This window comes from Acinonyx jubatus, chromosome D1 (assembly GCF_027475565.1).
Source record: "Acinonyx jubatus isolate Ajub_Pintada_27869175 chromosome D1, VMU_Ajub_asm_v1.0, whole genome shotgun sequence".
Lineage (NCBI taxonomy): Eukaryota > Metazoa > Chordata > Mammalia > Carnivora > Felidae > Acinonyx > Acinonyx jubatus.
Genome location: NC_069390.1, coordinates 88,182,463 through 88,205,275, shown reverse-complemented (window position 1 = coordinate 88,205,275; position 22,813 = coordinate 88,182,463). Strand labels below are relative to the sequence as shown.

General features: G+C 46.9%; 1 protein-coding gene across 5 annotated transcripts in view; it reads right to left on the bottom strand.

Moving 5' to 3' along the window:
- ETS1 (ETS proto-oncogene 1, transcription factor) overlaps positions 1-22,813 on the bottom strand; it is a 131,885-nt gene that overhangs the window by 54,899 nt on the left and 54,173 nt on the right. Inside the window, exon 1 of one of the 5 annotated variants that reach the window (XM_027036904.2) lies at positions 12,496-12,976. The exons of 3 other annotated variants lie outside the window; for them this stretch is intronic. In XM_027036904.2, coding sequence (XP_026892705.1) covers positions 12,496-12,577 — 82 coding nt within the window. In that variant the 5' untranslated portion in view covers positions 12,578-12,976. Of the gene's footprint in view, positions 1-12,495; positions 12,977-22,813 lie in introns of those variants that run through there. One more of the 5 variants, XM_027036902.2, reaches the window with a different exon arrangement.

Below are 22,813 nucleotides of genomic sequence, written 5' to 3'. Positions count from 1 at the left end.
TTATTTGTGCCAAGCACCCCGCCGTGTGCCTGGCGCATAGTGGGTGCCCTATAAATATTAGTTTTACTTTTCTCTCATTTCTCCAAACTGAAGCCCAGATACACACAAAGGCCAAAAACGAGCACCCGGCAGTTCTGAAGAACGTTCGGTTGCCATTCGGAGGCAAGGAAGGTGTGACACTGAACTCTTGTTCTTATGCAAAATCAAGGAGCATTTCCTGTATTCACACACATGACTCATCCCAGTTCCTATGTATTCAGTACTGCAACTCTGTCTGTATCATCTCTCCCACTAATTTAATAACATTCCCTGCATCACCAATGACTCCAGAAGACTTTCCAAACCTGAGCTCATTAACTCTCCTACTCTCTCCCAATGAGAGGCAGCTCACTAGGAGTGAGCACCCTTCTTCCGGAAGAATCCAGAGATGATGCTGAGATGTGGCGACAATCTGGCAGCCCAGAGCAAAAACAGACACAGGTATCCTCATTCTGATACCCCAGGCAATACAACGTAAAGGATGACCACCTATAAGCGGACCCGTCCAGTTTTCAGCCCAGAAAATGTGCACACCAGGAAAAGGTTAAGAAGGACTCCTTAGGATTGACCCAAACTACCCACCGGTGGAGAGCAGGGAGCCAAAGGCCCAATCCCGTCTGAGAAGGAGACACGCTGCAGCCACAGGAAGATATGCCTGAGAGACTACATTTTCCTGGCAAGCACTAAGTTCAAGTGCCGAGGTTCAAAAGGACCAAACATAATGTGATTATCTCCATTTTTGGTGCAATCAGGGTACCACCCTCTCCTCCCCATTAGTGACTCCTCTTGCCCTATGATCCAGAGCCCCCCAAGGGCCCTGCTGGCTACTCAGGATTACATTCCCCCCCAAGAAAACAACAACATGCCAAGGGGGACACCTCTCAGTGTAATCACCTGTCACTCCACGTTGGAATGCTCTAGCTTCCTGAACAACCAACACAAGGAGGGAGGGGCCTTCTTTTTACTGCTAAGGAACAACACATTGTATTAGAGGGGTAATCAAATATAATGTTGCTAAACTCCAAGTGTTTATACCTGGTGCCATAGCAAATGCCCCTGCCCCAAATGGAAACTAGCAGAGAGGTGGCGGGGGGGGGGGGGGGGGGGGTTAAAATCCACTCATCTAAGACGTCATCACTTCTTACATGGCTCTTTGGCACAATTCTTTCCCATAAAATGCAGGAGGAGATTCAAAGGTTTTTGTTTTTCGGCTTTAGGGGTTTTTTTTCCCCCTCCGGCTACCTGAGGTTTCTGCCAGTCATTAAGATGGACCTCATTTGCTAAAACGGGTAAACAGAGGCACAGAAGATTATATATTTCAACACAGGGAAATAGGCGGGACAGGAATTCTTTTCAAAATGCTTTATATTGAACAAAATAATATATTTCCCGAAGTCTAAGATCAAGCCACCCCAGAGGGAAACTGCCGATTTGTCTAGAAGCCTGTGGAGTAATAACTCACATTTTTTTTTTTTTACTTGAGAAGAAACTAACTTGCCATCCTACTTAAAAGTTGGCCAGTGGGTTGGCATCTTGGAAAGCTATGCAGATTTTTCAGATCCTATGTCAGAGTCGTCGGTGAAACCCACTCAGAGCTCAATAATGAGCCAACTGTGTGGGACCCACTAACTACATATAAAATATGTGGAGGAAATCTATATCTAGCAATAGAGAAGAGGGTGTCCTGTTGGCATTTCTGATCTCGAGCTAGTGCTCATTACCATTACTGTCATTAGCCATGTATTTTTACCAAGTACCATAGAAATAGTGAAAATATATGTGGCTGAATGGAAAAGTCAGGAGGTTTGGAGGAAGACAGCTTCATGTCCTAACTCTGCCACTTACCTACCATGTAACCCGGCGAAAGAAAACTTAGGATCCGCCCTGCAGGTTCCCCATTTGTAAAATGTTCCTAACCCAAAGAATTACCTCGAGTGAGCGTCAAATGTGGTGAAGTCACGTGTCTCCCGGTAAAATCTCTGCCAAATAATAAGCAAGGATCAAGTGAACCGGTCAATCCTAAGCCCAGACAGACTGTAGTGTTTCCCCCAATTCAACAAACATCCAAAGATCTATGCAAATTCTGGAGGCAGCACACACAGAACTTCAGAGTTCATGGGTCTGAATCCGAACCCCTACACTCACCAGCCGTGTGAGCTCAGACAAGTTGTGTGACCTCTCAGTTTCTTCATCTGTGAAATGGAAAGAATACTCGGCTAGTAGAGATTAGGGTAAAATAATGAGGTCCCTGGCACATCAGTATCTTGACATGTTCATAAGTTAGCACCTAGTAACTAATAGAAGAAAAAGGAAAAGGATCAAGAGGAATGGAGAGACTCTGTCCCTATGCACGTAGCAGTAGATAAAGTCTACCTTATATTACCAGTGGCAGTTTTTCTTGTTTTTCCCCAAACTGGCATGCCACTGTTGGTCTGCCTGCTGCTGACAGAAAAGACGAACTGTGACAGGCTTTTCTCAAAATGTAGAAATGACATGGGGAACCTGGGTGGCTCAGTCGGTTAAGCGTCCGACTTCGGCTCAGGTCTGTGAGTTCGAGCCCCGCGTTGGGCTCTGGGCTGACAGCTCACAGCCTGGAGCCTGCTTCGGATTCTGTGCCTCTCTCTCTCTCCCTGCCCCTCCCCTGCTCGTGCTCTCTCCCTCTCTCTCTCAGAAATAAACACTAAAGAAATATATAAGACAAAAAAAGGAAAGCAGGGAGGTGTTGACTTTAAAAAAAAAAAGAAAGAAAAAGAAAAACGATTTTCAGATAACAGCTGTGTGCAGGTGACACTCTTCCACGGTGGCAGAGAGCGGCCTTTGCAAAGCCAGGCGGCCTGTGCTCGCCACACCCCGACACACACTTGCAGCTTCCTGGATGGCTGTGGAGACTGAAGCAGGTGGTGTCCTGTCTGGCTCAGACTCCACCGGACGGCCTGCGCCCCGCGGAAGGGTCAGCCGGTTGCTGCGCAGACACCATTCCCCGCAAGGCCAGAAGCAAGCGGGCCCGGGGCCCTTCCCTCTGTACAAACAGGAGGCAGGGGCCTTGACTCTCTGACTATGTCAGGAAGAGGCACTGAGGTGGCTTTCAGCAGAACGCATTCCTGCTGCAGGAGGGGACTGTTTACCTACCGAGCGAGCAGCACACGGACAAGTGGCAGCTTAGACGAAATAAGCTCAGGGCTCAGACCACATGCTCAGCCCTGGGGAGGCAGCTGGGGCCGGCTGCTTCACGTACCGGACCCCTAACTTCCATCTCCTCCCTCCCGATGAGACCCCACCCTGGAACTGCCTTCTGCTGCAAACGTAGCGAAGGCTCCTGGAACGAGGAAGCCGTCTCAGGGAGGGGGACCAAGAGGAAGGTATGACTCCTGGCCCAGTGTCACCCCTGAGGCAACGTGCCCGGATTCTCCGACTGCAAACGAGGCCAGGAATGGTCCCGGACACCTCTCTGCAGGCAAGTTATTCACCTTCGCAGATGTATCCCAAATTCTCCCACTGATGGAACTGTGAGGAACAGAATTTGAGGATTAGGAGGAAAGCATCCTCGTTTGGCCTACCCCTTGAATGACATTCTACGCTCCCTCCGCGCCTGAATTATCTTACATGTTATCTAGAGTCATAAAATGTCAGTGTTAATGGGGCGCCTGGGTGGCTCAGTCGGTTGAGCGTCCGACTTCAGCTCAGGTCACGATCTCGCGGTTCGTGGGTTCGAGCCCGACGTCGGGCTCTGTGCTGATGGCTCGGAGCCTGGAGCCTGCTTCGGATTCTGTGTCTCCCTCTCTCTCTGCTCCTGCCCTGCTCATACTCTGTGTGTGTCTCTCTCTCTCTCAAAAGTAAATAAACATTAAAAGAAAAAGGGGCGGGGGCGCTTGGGTGGCTCAGTCGGATAAGCGTCTGCCTTCGGCTCAGGTCATGATCTCACGGTTCATGAGTTCAAGCCCCACGTCGGGCTCTGTGCTGACAGTTCGGAGCCTGGAGCATGCTTTGGATTCTGTGTCTCCCTCTCTCTATGCTCCTCCCCTGCTCACACCCTGTCTCTCTCCCAAGAATAAATAAAGAAAAAAAAATTTTTTTTAATAAAATAAAATAAAATAAAATAAAATAAAATAAAATAAAATAAAATAAAAAATAAATAAAATGTCAGTGTTAAGAGAAACCTTATAGGTCATCTTCTCCAGCTGATGTATTTGACCGGGGAAGAACTTGAGGTCCAGAAAAATGAAATGACTCGCCCAAGGTCACACAAACAGGTGCAAAGCCATGGCGAGCACCCAGGGCTGTGGACTCTCCAACCAATGATGGGCCCCCCAGAGGATACCCTATTCACTTGACACACAATATGTATTCCTACTGTGCTGATGAGTCTCCTGTTCCATCCATGGAACCAGTATTTCAAGGATATAAGACAACCTGTGCCTCATGTACAGAATTCACTTCAATTTTAGGCAAGGAATAGCCAATAGACAGGAAAAACATACAAATACTGAAAGTATAAAGGTTATCGCATGGAAACTCTTCCACCAAAAATTTCCTGTGATGGAGTTTCTGAAGGCTATTTTAAAATCCGACTCCAAAACACTCTTACTTTAAACCTGAACGCTGAAGTAATGAATTTCCCCAGCACTAAACTGTCATCACACAAAAAAGTCATTAGAGAGGAGCCGTTACAGTACCTGGCACCCAGTTTAGAGTTCCTAAATGCTTCAAAAACCATGATCTGCAAACACTCCCTGGGTTTAGGAATGCCCTTGCCTGACCTAGATTCTTTAGTTTTCATTCGTACCTTGAAAATACGTACCTGATTGATTCTGTCATCTTCTCTGAGGTTTAACGCCTATTCTGATAAACTGATACAGAGGTTTTAACAACTAACAGTATGAGTAGGAGGTAAAGTAATGCTACCAAAAAAAAAAAAAAATTCACCCCTCTCAGAAGCCTATTCAATGTAACACTTCTCTGTCCTTAAAATCTCCCTACCTTCAAAGGCAAAATTCATCCTGAGACTCAAAATGTTCTTACACGGGTCCTGGCCTCACACTTCCTTCTCTCTTCCCTTTCTACAATCAAGGTATTTTTCTTCATATTTATGTAAGCCTTTCTTTTAACTCTAAACTTTTGGCATTCATCCCACACTGTTCTATCTAAAATAATCCTTTCCCTGTTCTTACGCCCCCTTCCAATGCTTCTGAAATAGCCACGTTCTCTCTAAAGCTGACCCGTGAAATTATTCTAGCTGAGAAGTGTTGGAAGAAAGAGCCCAACGGGCCCAGGAAACAGAAATAATCATTGATCCACACAGAGTTCCATAAATTCACACAATGGTTCTCCTGCATGTTTAGCCATGGAAGCATCTGGAACACAGGGAAGATTCCATCTGATTATCCCTGACCAGCCGTGCATCTATGAGGGATTTAGGGGGTTCTGAAAAGATTCCACGGCCTAAGAGTGGGAACAACAGAGCTGAGGTCACCCACTTGACCACCTGAGATGGGTCCCTATGAGGAGTTTTCCAAAAGTCTATGAAATAATCACGTGAATTCTTGCATTCCTTTCTTTAAGTATTTCTTCTTGTTCCTTTATGAGTTCTTTCTTACTTTCTTACTCTCTTCCTGCTCTCATTCGTTTTTCTGTCTCTTCCTTTTTAGCCAAAAGGGATGTTGCAACTGAATCCACCACTCCCTTCCTCCTCTCCTAAAGCACCGAGGGCTTGCTTTTTGCTTTTGTTTTTACCCACTTTAATGGTACCAAAAAAACTTTTTCTTTTCCTTGCCCTTTTTGATCCCACCAGTAAAACTTCTCATCATGGACGTGCATTAAGACAAAGCAAAGCAAAAATGTTAATTGTCTTTGCTTCTGTAATGATGACATTTCCCCCCCTACTCGAAAGTTCATTTTCTCTCTCTCTCTCACACACACACACACACACACACCACACATACACAGATACACCACACACATACACACACAACCACACACACACTACATGCAGAAAGTTTACAGTTCCTCTGCAGAACCTTGCAAAGCAAAAATCAACAGCTTAGCATAGCTACCCAAAGCTACCAAGAGGTTTCAAATGCCTGAGGTGGACTTGTTTGAGGTTGATTTGTAGTTGTTTCTCAGGCTCTGAGAAATATTATATTATGCGTCAAAAACACATTTAAAAATATAACTCATGGTTGGGGGAAACCACACTGAACTTGAATTGCTTCAAACTCTTAATCTGGTCCTCATAGCTTAGTTTGGAAGGTCTAGCCCCCAAGATTAGCGACTGAGAGTAGGTATCATAAAGAATATTATCATCTCAATTCAGTGTCTAAGTAGTGTGACCCTCGTTTGCTGGGAGAGTCCCAGTTTATGTCCATCATTCTAGTATCATTATTCACAGTGCCCATCACACTGTCAAAAGCGTCCCAGTTTAGACGGTAAATTAAATGAACTCACTACCTGTACAACATCAAGATCTGAAACCCAATAGAAAACTGGCCAATACTACTTTGGGCCTTCAAGCACCATCTGCATCAATATTTTACAAATCTCAGGGACAAAACTAAATGCTACAGAAAAGGACAATTGAAAAGAGGTGATAGGACAGTAAGAAGTGCCCAGTGACAGGCTTGGACACAAGCAGCAGAAACTGGAAAGCACCTGGGAAATATGACGAAATTGGCCAAAGAATCAATAAATATTTATGGCTTGACCAGCAGTATTTTGAGTGTGTCTGTAAGCATGGCTCCCTGCCAATGAAATTGGATATACTGCAACCTCCAACACAGACCAATTTCTTTTCGTATCTGCACAGAGACTCCAAACTACACAATGAAAAAAGTAACGCAGATAGGCACAGGGCTTCGAAAAGCAGCCAAGTAGAAATAGCCTGTTAATGCAATTTGAAAAACATCTACCGACCTTTTGAAAAAAGATGTCTTTAACCCAACTGAAAAAAAGCAAAGCCATAGGCACATGACCAACAGAAATGATACATTTGGGAATTGTCTTGATGTCCCCAGTGCTGGGTTAAGAGCTTAGCAGCTGTAAGCAAAGAGTGGGCCTAAAAGGCTGTGAACGTGAGAGCAAATCTTATAAGAGATTCTGTCTGAGCGGAGAAGTGGGACCAACATTTCATTCTGGAGTAGCCAGATAAAAAGATGGAGACTGTGTTGTCAATATACAAATCCATCTCTACGATGACTGTGTGGGCCCGAGGATGTTACTTACTTGGGAGAAAATGCTCCCCATAAGGCAGTGATAGAGGGAACTATACCCACCCCATGGACAAGTGGTCAGGACATCTGTTTGTTCCCTATTAACCCTGGGTCGTAGAGGATTGGTGAATCTTCAGGTAGAATCCCAAAGCTCGCCTTTCCTCCCTGTGCCAAATAACTACAAACAGTCCCCTGACCCATGGAACGGACTTGAAAATGCTACATTTTAGTTGGAAAAAATAAAACATCTGGTGCATAGACAGAAAATGTAGGCGCCTATGGCTTCTTCCGGAAGCAGGAAAATTAAACGACAACCGAACTAAGAAAACACACTAGTTGCTGATCTATGTCTCTCATCAACCAGATTATGAGTGAGATTCTCTGCAGAGCTGTGTCTGTGATACAAGAGGCTAAACAGGCAGCATCAGGAGACTCCAGGAAGGATGTGAACTTAGAAGTGACCATCATCACCTGGCCACCTGTGACAGAGCAGAATACATCTGGGAAGACATCAGACAAACAAGAACCCGGGTTCTCCTCGTGGTGGTCCAAGGCAAGCATTGCTCGAACCTTCAAGCATCTTCCTACGGCAACACATCCAGACTGGCAGGCCTGGAGACTGTCTGCAGAATAGGCCCTTTCCCTAAGGTCAGAGGAGTCATGCAAGGAGGGAGCCCTGTATCTCCTCAACCCCCAGAGCACCCACCATCACTGCTTTCTCGCACCCCCTTTTAATTTCCAGAGTGTGAATAACACGGGGCTTCTATTTTAGGTATAACATGCCTGCAAACAGCTCATCAGTTTGTAAGTTTCTAACAAGTGTGGCCTTGGGCAAAATTATGTATCTCTTTGAGTTTCCCATTCCTCATCTGAAAAATAGATAAAAAAAAATAGCTCTCCCCACCTGAGTCCGGGTGAAGGGTCACAGTGTTATTTTATGGGAAAGTCCAGGCTCCATGCATGTTTCAGAGAAATCCCTGTAACTTGGGACGGCAAGAGACTACCTCCAATGCAAGCTCATGGAATGCCATGATAGCCACCGGTTATTCATTCCGCAAACCAGAGAGACGTCTGTAATTATGCTGTTGCTATAGCCATTGTAGAGTTATCTGTGCTCTTTGAAATAGAGAGCCCTGCTTTCCTGAAAAATCCTGACCTATGCTAACCAGCTCTCTCTGCCTTGTAGAGATTTTGCTGGGGCCCAGAGTAAGCCGGGCTCTGGGAGGCTGCCCATGGGCTGGTTTGTCTCCTGGGGGCGGGAACCCTCCTACAGGGTGGTCTGGTCTCTTTAAGAAAGAAAAAAAGTTACATAGACAAAAAAAAAAAAAAAACAGCAATACAAACCAACCAAAAATGCCAGGAATGCAAGCTTTGCCAACCAAATAAATAAATAAAATGTGAGATACTTTATAATAACTAGACATGATGCATTTCTCAACTCTGCATAATTGAAACACTACTTTTCCGTCAGCCCTTCAAATGTCCCCCTGACTCCTAGTCTTGGTGGCTCTCTTGCTTGCTTAGAGATAGCACTGATAACCCCCATCACCCAAAGTAACTGACCAAGCCCCGAGCCTTAGCAGAGAGTTGGGACCTCGAGGTACTTGGACACTCTGAAAGTTACCTGGTTCACTGTGTTTGCTCCGTGGGCCACAGAATGGAACCTCACTGGTGTGAGATCTCAGCTAAGGAGATAAAAAAGTTCTCTTCAACTTTACATTCTCTCCCAAAAAAGGAGATGAGGGGAAGTACATTATACAGCAACAGCCCCTATTAAACATTTCAAGGGGCCCCTGAAAATTCTACACTGGTTTTCTGTTGACTTGTTTTCTGGTTAACTGTTTAGAATCTACTTGGGGTCAGTACTGCTTTAAGATTTTTTACACCTCAATAGACACAATTCTCCTGGGAGCCCTGTGAGTCAGAACAACTATCACACTCATTTTGTGGATGCAGGAGCGAGAGCACAGAGACATGAAGTAATCTGTCCAAAGTCACACAGCTAGTAAGTGGCAGAGCTGGGATTCAATCCCAGACAGGCTGGCTCCAGACTCCGGGCTCTGAACCACTGGGCTTGTTAGTCACTAATGGAGTGTGGTCCTCGGGGGTCTGGGAGCACAGTGAGCTTAATAGCCTGGGCAACGCTGCCCGTTTTTCTTGTCTACGCGGATGACGGCATAAAGACTGACCAAAGGGACGACCGAAGGAACACATCTTCTTCCTGTCTCTGAGGACTCTGTGGGTGTCTGATGGAGGACGGGGGTGATCCTTTCATTCTTATAAAATAGCAAACATGGAGAATCAGCACTCCTGCTCCTCCCTGAGCATTTCGCTCACCTCACCAGCAAGGTGGAGTGGAGAAGGAGGGGAAAATTAAGCGGCTTGGGAATGTATTTGCTTTGGCACCCAGCCTCCACCCTTCTCAGTGAGCTCCACACCAAGAGGGAACTCATGGACTCTCCATGGCTTTGTTTCTTTTAGCCCATGTAAGACCCGAGAGCCTTGCCATCATATATTGCAATCAGAATGGCATACCCACTTTACACTTACAAGGAATATGCAATTCCAGTGTTATTTCAAAGCGTAGGTTAATTTGGTACTTAAAGCTGTTGGAAATCTGGGAGGTCTCAATCTAGAAGAAAAGTGTAAAAAGGTTCAGGATCAGGTCCTAGCCACAAAAGGCAGGCAAAAAACCCAGGACTCCCATTTCAGCACCTACTTCCCTGCTGCCTCTCTTTGGCTCCTGGATTTGGGGAGGGAAAATCTTGGTTTAATTATTTAAGGCAGATAAGATCCCACACTAGTTGTCTCCACACATAAGAAACTAAACAACCCAAAGAATCATTGTGAAAAATATTTAAGTCACAGCTGTGGACACAAAGCCACGCTGTGAGAAGTTAAACTTTAAACACATGTCATATATGGTCTGATGGGCAAAGCAAATCCCCACTTAGCCAGTGTCTTCTCCACCCCCCAACAAAGGCAGCAGCCATGGCGAATGTTTCTTCTATCCTTGCACCTGCAAGTTTAAGCCTCAACTGACGTTTCTTTGCTGAGCTTTTCAAATGTAATTTGCAGTATCACTCAAGGAAGGCAACGTACACTGAGAAGTTAGAAAAGGGATTAATTTTACCTTAGCCACGGGCTTACTAGATTTTCTTAAGTGACTTACCTTCTCTGTGCCTCTATTTTCCTCTCTAAGATATGGGTACAATATTCACATATATGCTACCAAAAATCCAGGAAAAAAACAAAACCGAAAACTTCTACATATATTTTCAAGTTTCTCCGTCTTCCCCAAGATAGTGCCAGAAACCAAACCTCCTTACGATAAATGGCACAAGGTTGCCCAATTTCTCTGATCCACTGACATTTTGTTGTATTGAAGGATGCTTACAAAACCTGACCAGTAACTTGTCAACCTTTTCTGGAAAAGAGAGGCATTGTAAAGATTCCTATTATAATAGATGCTGACTGTAGCATTAGGGCTTCCTGTCCCCAGTTTACAGATGGGAAAGCTAAGCAAAGTTACTTGCCCAGGGGCTTATTTTTTTTATCAATAACCAAAATAACAGCGCCATATGCTCAAAATCTCTAGTGTTAATATTAACTTACCCCCCAGATCACCTCAGCTGTTCACTGTGACCCAAAACACGTGGTGCCAGGGGCTCTTCACTCCTAGCCCCTGAAATCCACTGTAGGTATGAAAACTGACCAGCTTACATGCTATTTCCCAGACAGCCGAATCTGTCTCTTCCCCATAGGCATGCATACAAACAAGCCATTCTTAAGGAAAGAACCTACGAGATGAGCTTATGTCTTGGCTGCGAACTATCATTTCTTTCATGCATGGTTTGGTGCAATTGTGACTAACAGAATTTATTGTGGCTTCCTTGAACCCCAAACACAACCATCACAGCAGCATCACTTCTGAGCTGTAGCTCTAAGTGCCCGAAATGTCTCCACGGTTCTAGCTGAACTCAGCGTTGCTCTGACCATCAACATCCCTGTGACAACAAACAGTCTTAGCCTTCTTTGTGCACCTCCCAGTGGAACCCCCAGTACCGGGGCTGAATGTGAGGGGGTCTAACAGGACAGGACATGGTCATCCATGTCTTTATGAACATTTCGGGATGATCTCCAAATGACAAAACATCAGCTGGGCTTGGGTTTGAAGTTTAAGCAGATTAAGAAAGGGTTAAACTAAGCAACTCATTACAGCAGAGGCAAAGAAGCCTGAACCACAGGCGGGAGCAGCTAAACTTATTGATAATCAGATACCACAGAGAAGCAGGTTACTTCTGCGAATTATTTCCCAGATGGCATCACCTTCGCACTGTATCTTATTATATACCTTTACCTCTAAAATCACTAATTTCTAAAAGATAGCTGGCTGTTGCCCATCCTAAAAGAAAACATCTATTCTTCTCAAAGCGCATCTATCCCAGGGATTCTGGATTCCAAGACAAAATCACATTCCTTTCCTATCCTCTTCTTCAAATCTTTCAGACCAAGGAATTGGACAACCAACCACCAACCAAAGACACAAAGTCGCGTTTGGTGTCAGGACGTTGTTCCCTCTTGTAACAGATCTTTGGTGGCAGAGGGCAAATTTATGGCAGACTAGGAAGATGGGTAAAGTAAGTAACCTGCAGGAACAGAAGCGGGATGTTTCCAGAAGTTAAGACGATCATTTCAGTTCTCCTCCCATGTCCTTGCCCTCAACCCAGAAAAGAGGAGCTAGATGGCAAAGGGACATGTGACAGAGGGGCGCAGGACGGCAAGATGTTTGAAACGTGCTTGCAGGCCAGTCAGTTAGACACTATGTCGGTTCTCACTGCCCAGGGCCCTCCATCCAGCTCCAGCTCTGGTAATGCGGGGGCCAGTGGATGATGTCTTCTGCGGCAGTGTCCACCCCCCCCACAAAGCTACGGGAAAAGGCCAGAGCGTTCTCACTCATTTGGAAAGATAAGAAAGCAGGAATGGGGGTGCTGGACATTCTATAAGCTTTTTCCCATTACTCACAAAAACACAGCTGTGAAAATAAATACCACCCCCCAAACAAGGGTCCCAGGCCACCAACAGTCTTCTCTACCTTGCTTCCAGCTGCTCCCAGCATCGCCTTGCTCAGGCAAAAACGAACTGCCTGGAAGGGAACAGCGAAGCGGCGGGGGGGGGTGGGGGGGGGCGAAGCGGAGGGGACCCCAGCCTCCGGCCCAAAGCTGGCGTGGGGGCCTCGACAGTCACCACTCACCCGGGGAGGGGAAAAGCTCCAGATCGACTTTTTCCGTCTTGATGATGGTGAGAGTCGGTTTGAGATCGACGGCCGCCTTCATGGTGCCAGGAGTGGGGGGCAGACAGGATTATGGCAAGTTTGCTGTTATTCTTGTTGTTTGTCTTTTTAATGGGGATTAGTAACAGGGGAAAAGGGGACGGGAGGGGGGGGGGAATCCGACTTTCTTCCCTAAGATTTCAGATTGCCGCTGACTTTTCCCCGCGCCCAGAAGGTGCGCGCCCGGCACTCTCCCGGGAAGTTGGCACTTTGCGGAGAAGTGCGCGCGCCCCGGGTCCCAGCCTCGCCTGCGCCTCGCCCCGCTCCTCCTCGTCCTCGCCCCGCTCCTCCTCTCCGCCGGCAGGCAGCTTCAGCTCGCTCTCGCTCTCCGGAGCCGCGGTCTCCCTCCCTCTCTCCCTCCTCTTTAGGGCGTTTCTCGCGGCGCCGAGGCTCGGCGGCCGGGTCTGCGCGCCCGTTCCCCCCCCCCATCCCCCAGGCTCTCCGCGGGGGGCAGGGGGGAGGAGCGAGGGGCGGGGACGGCGGGGCGGGGGCGGCCCGGGGGCGGGGCCAGAGGCCAGCGGCCAATTGTCGGCGGCGGCCCAAAACGAAAGGAAGGCGGGGCGGGGCTCCGCGGCCGCCGGCGCCCTAGCCCCCTGCCTGCTGCCTGCCGGGGCCCAGCCGCCCTCAGCCCAGAGCTGAGCGCGGAGCCGGCGGGGCGCTGAGCCCTCTGCCGCGCTGGGAAGGGCCTAGGGCCGATGAGCAGGCTGGGTGCAGAGGCTGCCACGGCCGTTGGGGAAAGTCCGTCTGATTCGCCACGCATTCTTGAGGACTTGGTCACCCGCTCCTGCCCCCCCCCCCCCCAGTAGCAGCATAGTTTTCCGAGTGCGTGTACATCATTCATTCACAAAGACTGACACACAGGACGTGAGGCATGCGGAGGAAGGGGCGTGCGTGCGAGCGGGCGCAGGGGGTTCTCAAGCCAATGTCCTCGAAGGGCTTTATGAGTCCTGGACTGCAGCCGGTTTGTGAGTCAGGAATCGGTTCAGTGTTTGTGGAGGAGCCTTCGACTTTTCAGAGCACACCCGTATCATGGTTACGAAATGACTTAAGACGAGGCAGCGTTGGAGAGCCGAAATCTTGTTTCGCTGTCCTTGAGAAGGATCAAGCTCAAGGCGGCCTCCTGGAGACCCCTAGACAAAGGCCCAAATACTTCTGTGTTACTGGGAGAGCAGAGAACAGGGCCCCCAAACTGGAATCCAATCATGGGCTTCCATAAGCTTCCAGTTTACCTATAGCAGTGGTTGAGTGGAAGGGGAAGGTATTATTCTTCTAATTATGTAGTCACGGGCCCTTCCTTTCACAGACTCTCTTCCACTGGAGAAAACTGGAAACCCCACAACTACCAGCAGCACGGAGAGAAATGCAGAGGCCCTGTGGTTTTGAATTTCTGGAGTACATCATTCACAGCTGTGACACAATCAACAATGCACAACCCCTGTTCCACTTGGGAATTTCGGACACTTCGGACACCACAACGCGATCCCAAATAATTAATGGTTTTGCACTAACACATTGGTTATCATAAGTGGAGGCAGTTGGTTCTAAGTAACAAAGCAACCAGTGAATATAGAGGTACGTACATAGACACGCTTAGGTATAGCTAGAGCCAGACATTGAGATCTACCTTTAGGTAACTAGAAGATTAAGCATATATCTTTCTGAACCTCAGAAAAAGGTTATTTTTAACACTGTTTCCTGATTTCTAAGCATATATTGAACTACCACCACCTGCCTGTTAACTGTATGCAACTGCTGACAAACACTCTCCCCCCCCCCACCCCATCAATTTGAACACACCTGCTTACCTTTACCTAACCCCAGTTTTGTCTCCTTGAAACATTAGTAACTTGCAGGTTTCCCACAGCAAATGAGAGAAGGAGCCAGGAACAGAAAATAAATCTCTAGCTCTTGGTTCAAACTTCAGATGATGCCCCTCCTTCAGTAACAAGAGGAAAATATTTGTATGTGATAATCCTAATTTTTGAAGGATTGTTGTAATCCAGCTGTTAGATTTCCAAAAGGTGTGAGAAAACAATGCTGGCTTCCAGATGACAAGAACAGACACTTCTGATCCCGGGAAAAGCTGGGGGAAACCGCTGATGAATGAATTGTACATTTACACGTCCAAATGAGCCGCAAAGGAGAGGATCTTGAACCAATCCTGCCTTGCCCGTTCTGAACACATCAGCAAAACAACTGAGCAAATCAAGAGTTGCTTTGGGGAATCTTGTTTTATTGATGTTGTGTTAAGAAAATGCTGGTATTTTTAAAATCCAAGTGTGAGTACTTCTCTATTTGCAAAGGAAGCTTCCTCGGAGCCAGTCTTTTCTGTCTTCCCCAGAATTCTCCTCAGCTTTCTTCCTGCTGCCAACACCCCTCACCATTAGACACTAAAAGAAGCCACCATGATCAAACCATAAATACTTTCCACTCTGGCAATGGGGGAATTTATTATTTCGGTTCCTTAAAAATGACATCTCTCCTTGTCAGTCATCCTTTTCTCTAACCCAGTCCTGGAGCACAGAAACTCAAAATAGCTGAAGGTCCAAATCAAGGAAGGGGTTTAGGTTAAGACAAGAAGGAGGGTGAGCTAGCCAAAGACCACCACGGACCTCCAGGAAGTCGACTTCGGCCTGACACTGATTGTGAATAGTGAAGTTATCAGAAATTATGCATCTAACTTCGGACCTAACTGAAACTTCACTTGGGACAAGGGGCGCTAGTATAGACAAGTTAAAACATTTTTTACATATTTGGGATATTAATAATCCAATCAGGCTTGCAAGTATCCAATCAAGTTTGATAAACGAAATTTTTATTCTCTTTATGACACAAGTAGATTCTTGTAAATGTTCTATGGACTTTTGATGGCAGTTCTATCTTACTGTAGCCTAAAAACCAACAAACACCTGGCCCAGTGCTGGACACATGGGAGACAATCAATATGTACGCAGTAATGAACTGTCAACCTCCTGGTCACTGTGGGCACCTACTTTGTCACCATCTCTTTCTAATTTAAAGGTTAAATGAGTTGGCTGTGCTATGGCTTGTGAAGATAAACTACAAAATGTCAGTGACTGTGCCCCTAGGTCTGCTCCTTGTCCCCCGGGGCAGAGCAGAACCCCTGTTCCCCAGCGTTCATGTCCACTTAGTTTCAGTTGTGCCCCAGTTTCCCCACCAGCAAAACAAGATCAGCTGGGCCTTGCCTTCCAGCTACTTGGCAAGTTGTTTCAAGACTGATTTCGAGACACTCAAGAAAAATCATCCAAGGGAATTCTTCGCTTTTGTTTGTAATGCAGCAGTCTGTTCCTCCTGCACTTGCGAGAAAACAGAATTGTATCTTTAAACATCCCTGAAACCTAGGGAATTACATCCCTCAAGGGCTAAAACTCCTTAAACTAGGAACATCGTGTCAATAAGGGTCAAACAAAGCTGCAGGGGTTGGGGCATCGGGGAATGCGATTAGATGTTAACGGTATCAAAGAACTAGTCACATTTTTACACAGAATTCTCTCACACACATAGAAGATGTCAAAAACATAACCTTTCTCTTTTCTACTCCCCCCTCAATGCCACGCCAGCCTTAACAAAAAAAGAAACATAAAAAATACACCCCATTTCAAACAATCGTGGAAGATGGACTCCCCCTCTCCACAACTGTGCTGGAATAAGTTACTTGTCTATTTCTGGAATCTTAAGCTTCAACAAACAAAAGAACCTCTGAGTTTTGAGCTAAAATACGCTGTACTGGAGGTAGGTGCAAAAACATTCAGACCACTAACGGCTGATCCAGAACACGTTTATGACTCACAGATGTTGATTTACTGGTTTAAATGTAAGATTTAAAAAAAAAAAAAAAAAAGAAAAGAAAAAAAAAGGTCCTCAACAACCTGTCTGAGTTGCGTTTGTGGTTGTTTTTCTCTGAGAAAAGGCAACAGTCCCCATCACACACAGGGACCTAGAAACAGGCCTCTAAAGCTTAACTCTAAAGCAAGTGGTTTCTATGCGATAAGTTGAGTCATTAAAAAAGCACACCGGGGCAGAAAAAGGCCTGGGGCTTCGATATCTACCATTATCAAGCAGCAATAAAATGGCACATTGGAGATGGAAAGGAAAATGAAAATAACTCTTCTAATTAAACTCTGATGCCAGAAGGCCTGAGGGTCAGTGCAAGAACCCCATCCGCGGGCTCAGGACTGCTCTGCTGCAGGCTGGCTCTGTGACCTCAGTGAAGCCACTTAACCTTTCTGTGTCACAACCTCCTCTCTGTTTCATGGAATAAAATCACCCCTGGCTCTCCCTACCGTGTAATACAGGCTCATTAGCTATTGTTTAGAAGGTACAATAAACAATGGGCGATAAGAAGTGCTGTAGTTGGGGGAGGGGGGTGCGGGAGTTGGGCAGGAGGTGGGGGCGGGGTGCAGGGAGGGGCAGGACTTAGGGGCTGGTAGGCCCCCAGGGTGGAGGGGGGGAAGCTTCCACAATAAAACAAAGAGGAGAGTGAGCAGTGGAGGCTCTGGAGTAGGACTCTGGTTCAAACTCCAGCTCTGCCAACCAGCCAGCTGAATTACTACTCCTAAATCACTAACCCCAAAGCCTCAACTCCACCACATTTAAGGTAGAGGCCATAATAGCGCCCACCCTTAAGGCTGTTTGGAGGATTAAATGAGATGACACATGCCAAGCCCTTCACACAGTGTCTGTCTAGGTCAGAAGACGTGCTCAGTGAAAGTTACATATTGTTACTGGTGTTCATCTCCAGTATGAGGAAGAATAGCCAAGAAATCATGCTGAACCTCAATGACCATCCCCTTTACCAAGTAACTTGGATCCTCTCTTCACCTGAACTGTCCTCGGGGGAGAGATAGGGCGAGCGATCGTGTGTAATTGAAAAAAAATCTCTGCAGACCCCTTCTCCTCAATTCCTGATCTGGGAACCTGCCCAGCTTTGGCCTCGTTGGAGACATTCCAGCACTACCTGATTAGAAGAAAAAACCGCAGATCTGTATTTGTTTTAAGAGTATAGGAAAACGGTAGTTCAAATGCAGAAGGAAGATCGTGTTTGTGGCACCTCTGTGGACACAAAATCTTAGGTCCTGGCTTCATCACATGTCGGAGCTAGGTGGGAGGTTCTCAGAGACGGTCAAGTCCAGCCCTCCTGCTCCTACCAGGGCTAAAACATGAGTTTGAGAGAAGAGGTCATTCTGCCCGAGGCCACATGGCCTGAAAACGACAAAGGCAGTCCAGAATCCCGACTGCACTTCTGTCTGTGGCCTCTCCTTGGGTTTACAGATACCACGCTGGCAGAAGCCACTGCCATTCAGTGTGGTCTGTTACCGGGCACTCTGGAGACACAAAGCAGGATCCCACGTACACAGGCACAGATCGATGATGATCCGACTCCATTGCTAGAAACCTGACAGTGTTCTCCACACCCACTGTGTTGTCTTTGGGCAAGCCTAGCGCAGGATAACCGCACTAGCGCTCCCTGCGGGAGACAGCTTGGCACGGGCGGTAGGAAGGAAAAGGGTCTGGGTTGGCTCTATTGCTGTCTGCAGTTTCTTTAGACTGTAATTAAGAACCATTCAGCTGCATCTGCAGCCCCAACAATGCGGGATGGATTGGCCCCATCCGTAGACCAAGCGACATTATAAAAGCCACCAGTTTAGACATCACGTATTCCTGTAGCAGCAAATCAGGCTCTGCTCATGCAGAAAGAGGTGAAGAGCTGCCCATCAAGGCTCCAGGGTTCTGAGGCTTCCTCCACACCCAGACTGACCCTGTTTCCTGGGATTGTTGCTCCCTCCTGGGCCTGGATAATGCAGAACGCAGGCTACCCTAGGAGCCTTTGGGGATCATGTAATTTGGATTCCCACTTAAATTGTCCTAAATTGGCCTCTTGAGGAGGTAGAGGGAGGAGAGCATTAGCACAGGTGGCAGGAGAACCAGTGTTCTTTAATAACATGCAGAAGCACAGAACCAGGCTCCTAGCGAGGAGCTCCGCGCCCCAGGAGAACGGAATCCCAGCCCCCTCCCGAGGCTGCAGGTGGTTTCATCTGGAGGAAGGCTAAGGCCTTCCTCTGATCTCCCCCTGCTTTTCTCTTGGGTTACAAAGACAACAGCAGACTTCAAAACAGATGTTCTCTGCAGTTGTGGTCTGAACCTTAAATTAAGATAATATCATTGTGGAATCTTCCCCTTCCCCCCCCCCCGCCTTCCATTTTAAAATGCCAAGACAATTGCCCCCAAAAGACTACCAGTTACCACCCCAGAGATGAAGGAGCAGAGATAGGGTGGAAAAATCTCTCCATCCTGTTCTTGATGTCGTAAGGCAGGCAGAGGAAGCAGATAGCACCAGAAGAAGAAACGGTCCTGATGGGGGAAAAGGAAAATGGTATGGGAGGAAGCGCTAGGAAGGAATCTTCTCAGAGAACAGGGAAAGGATAAGTTGGGGTCGGGGGCAGGCATGAGGAGGTACAGTGACAGTTGTTCTGTGTCCTGGTCACTTGAGGACTGAAAGCCCCAAGATCTCAAAATGAAATGAAGGCCCAGCAATGTGTCCCAGTATTGTCACAGAGTCCATTTACTTGTCCCGCATGGCCAACAGTCATGGAATGACAATAAAACAAATCAATAGGAGGTTCTCAAGCTGGAAGAGTTGCAAAGGATACAGAATGGGATCAAGGGGAGAGGATGTCGGGAGGAGGTCACAGAAGATGCAAGGGAAGGTCAAGCTGAAAATCGACACCAAACACAGACTTTCCCCCTCATGGATGTGGATGTGCTATATGCAAAGAATTTCCCTCCTCGTCCCCACGAGGTGCTCCTCTTGTGCTCAGCAGCCGGTGCAAACACCGAGTGAATATTTGAATGTGCACATCCACCTCCCCCTCTACCTAAAGGCAGCAACCAGTTAGTTTCAGTATCATAACTTCCGGTGCCCAGCTCAGGACGGGAGGAGCTTACTAAACTACACTGATTATTTCACTGATGAACAGGTGACTTCCCAACATTCCACAAATGGATCTTGAGCTCAGACATCAGTCTTTGATTTCATTTCACTGACTTGCTCGTTTGTTTGTTCAGTTTTGTCGAATGCGAGACTCAAAGTTGCCCCAAAATGTAAGACTTAAATACCTAGCCACGTGACTCTTTTCCAACGGAAAAGGTCTTCATGAAGTTTGATTCTGTTCCTGTCATCTCCCACCTCCTTTAAAGGAAAATGTTGCTTAAGGGCCGCATATTCTTTTTATTTCTCATCTGAGCCTTTTGGGGATAGTTGTTTGTGAAAAGATGGCACTTGGCTTCCCACAAAGCCAACCGATTGCTTTGTCGTAAGTCTGAACGTTTATACAATATACGGTCCATAGTCTCACTCGGCTGCCCAGAAGTAGTTCTTTAGGGAGTTCTGAACTTCAAGCTGAATCGAATTTTATTTCACTGATTGTCATGAAGGTACGATATATAATCGTTACATCCATTATTTGTAAGAGACAAGAGAATGCATGCGATGGGCCTCATTTTCTCCATCTTCGTTAGGAACAATGGACTGTCAGATGCTTGTAGGGAGGCCAGTACCTGTTACCAATCTCCTTTACCTTCTCAAATTTGCTCGAACTGGTCAGGTGCCCCGAAGCACTACATTTGTAAACATCCTTTGGCCTTCCTGTAGGCATCCCCCCAGAGTGACAGGTGATGGGAATGGGGAAGGCAGAGGCTAACTGAGCCACCAGCACCTAACAGATGGCACAAGAAAACACACTAAAAAAGCCTAACCCCTCTTGCTGGCTGGACTGTGACAGACTACCACTCTCTGTACTTAGTTATGTCTGCTAACGGATAATGGAAGTGTCGCAACAGAAAAGCAGGCTGATCTTAAACCATAGAAACCAAGGAAATAACGGCTGTGGTTAAGGTCCACCTTTACCACCAAGCTGTGGTGAGGATCATAAACCACACATTATTTTATACCACTTCATCCAGACCTCGGTCCATACAACAGGCCCAAGGAAAAAAAAAATGGAACCTGTCACACTGAGAACATCTTACTAGCTAATAACAATAACATCCTTTGGGTACCACCATCGTGGGCATCTACAAACATCTGACTCAGGAAGGTATCCCTATCTTACCTTTAGCATCCTTCACTGAACATTATCATGTCAGAATGAATTACCACGAATACCACCTTTGCCGCTGCTGAATCGTGCAATGCCGAGGACTTTTTAAATTCCCTTGCGGTTTCGGATGTCCCTTGGTATGTGCGCTGCCCTGAAAAATGGGCACAGGGTCCCAGTTTCGCACATATTCAGGACCGTAGACCCATGAAAACAACGCCAGGGTGTCCTGCGTAATTATTCATTTTTAGAACCCAGTACCCAACGTGCCACTGATAGAAAGTCAACGGTTGAAACAACCTCAAGAAGGGACATGTCAACTTTCTGGGATTAGAGCTCACATGTAGTTCTCTGTTCTTAAGAGCCAAGGAGAGATGGAGCCTTCCTTCATTTGCAGGAAGCCAGCTGTGTTCGCTCGGCATCTTACATCACCTCACGTGAAGGAGTCAGAATGTGGTGGATGGTCCCGGCGGTGACGCATGAGGTGGAACAGACCCCAGCTCACATCTCATCTATCTGGATTGGCTTCTATACAATAAAAACCTTTCTTCCTTGGAGTTAGCGGAGAGGAGGGAAGCAAATCTGACATGTGTGACGTGCAAGAAGGCGCCATTTAATCAGTCAGGCCTGTGAAGCACTTTCAAGCGTCCAGGGCTTGAAATGATAGGTAATGATAGGTAATGTGGAGAATGAAGAAAGTAGAAAATAGAGAAGTTACTTCTTAATGGGAATGTATTTCATCAGACTGATCAGAAACACGTGTTTTCCCCAGACTGGGAAACCATCTTGAAAGACTTCATCACAAAAAGGCCTTGGGTGGGAAGGGCCACTAGAGACCTACTGGGGAGGGGAGGAGGGAGGTGCAGCTGGGCGGGGAGCTGGCTGCAGACTGTGGGAGAAAGAATAAACAGCAGGCAGCTCTCTTGTGGCAGGTTCCCCGGAGAGATCCCTTTCCAGGAATTAAAAAATCTAAATAATGTTGAGAATCGTCAAATATCAAAAAGATTACGGACTTTTCTTTCAGGGCATTCCAAAGCAGTGAGAGAGACCAGACGGCTGGCAACGGCCCTTCCCGCGTCCACACACGCTCTTCCTTTTCAGTGAGCTAACATTGTCTCTCGTGGAGAGTATTTTGGTAATTGGAACGAATGGAACTGAGGTGCAGAGGTAAAGAGACGATTCCAAACAAGTGTTCCTGCTTCGAAATAGCCCATACGAAGACCTGAAGCTTCTTGTCACGTCGACTATCAGGCTTTGATTTCTTAACTTCACAGAAGGCTCTTAAGCTCTCAAATAACTGAGGAGGCAATGTAATAGCGTGGTTAAGAGCCCAGATGTGGCGGTAGATGGACAAAAGTTTGAGTTTCTGTTTGGCCACCCTCCAGCTGTCAGTCCTTTGGCCTCAGAAAGCCTCAGTTTCTTCATCTATAATGGAGGTGATCATCATGCCCCACTCGCAGAGTTGAACTAAATATGGAAGGAAATTGTGCCGAGTAATTTGCCCTGTGTCTGATGCAGAAAGAGCAGTCGACAACACTTTGCCCCTATTTTCAATATGAAAAGTCAGAATTATGACTTTGGAGTTAGTGAGCATACCATTTTCATAGAAGTTATTCCAAGCTGTGGTGCACAGCGTTTCCACGACGAGCTTGGGATATGGTGGTCCCGCTTGCTGTGTGCCATTAAATCATGAGATAATAATAAATATAATTTTAGGTCTGGGTACGTGAACCACACGAAGTCTGACACCATCCTCTTGGACGAAAGGGGATTAATGCCCATTACGGAGACGTGACGTACGGTTATGGAAGCTGTTGTCACATGTTCACAGCTATGTTACATATTAGCAGCAAAGAGAAATATTCACCCCCTGGGATTCCTTCCAATATCGGGTCGTCCCCACTCGGGGTTGCAGGTCTGATACCCACTTGTACAGCCGGAGCACGATAAGACCATAAGCAAAGAGCTTTGCCGTTTGGCTCTCAAGCTGGCCAGTGACTTGGCAGAACCTTCCACGCTGTCTAATATATACCCCATACCATACTGTTTGAGACATTGCTTGACCCGGTCGCCGTCGGGCAGTACGCCGTTGCATTCACTTTGCAGAAGTCTTTTCATATGTT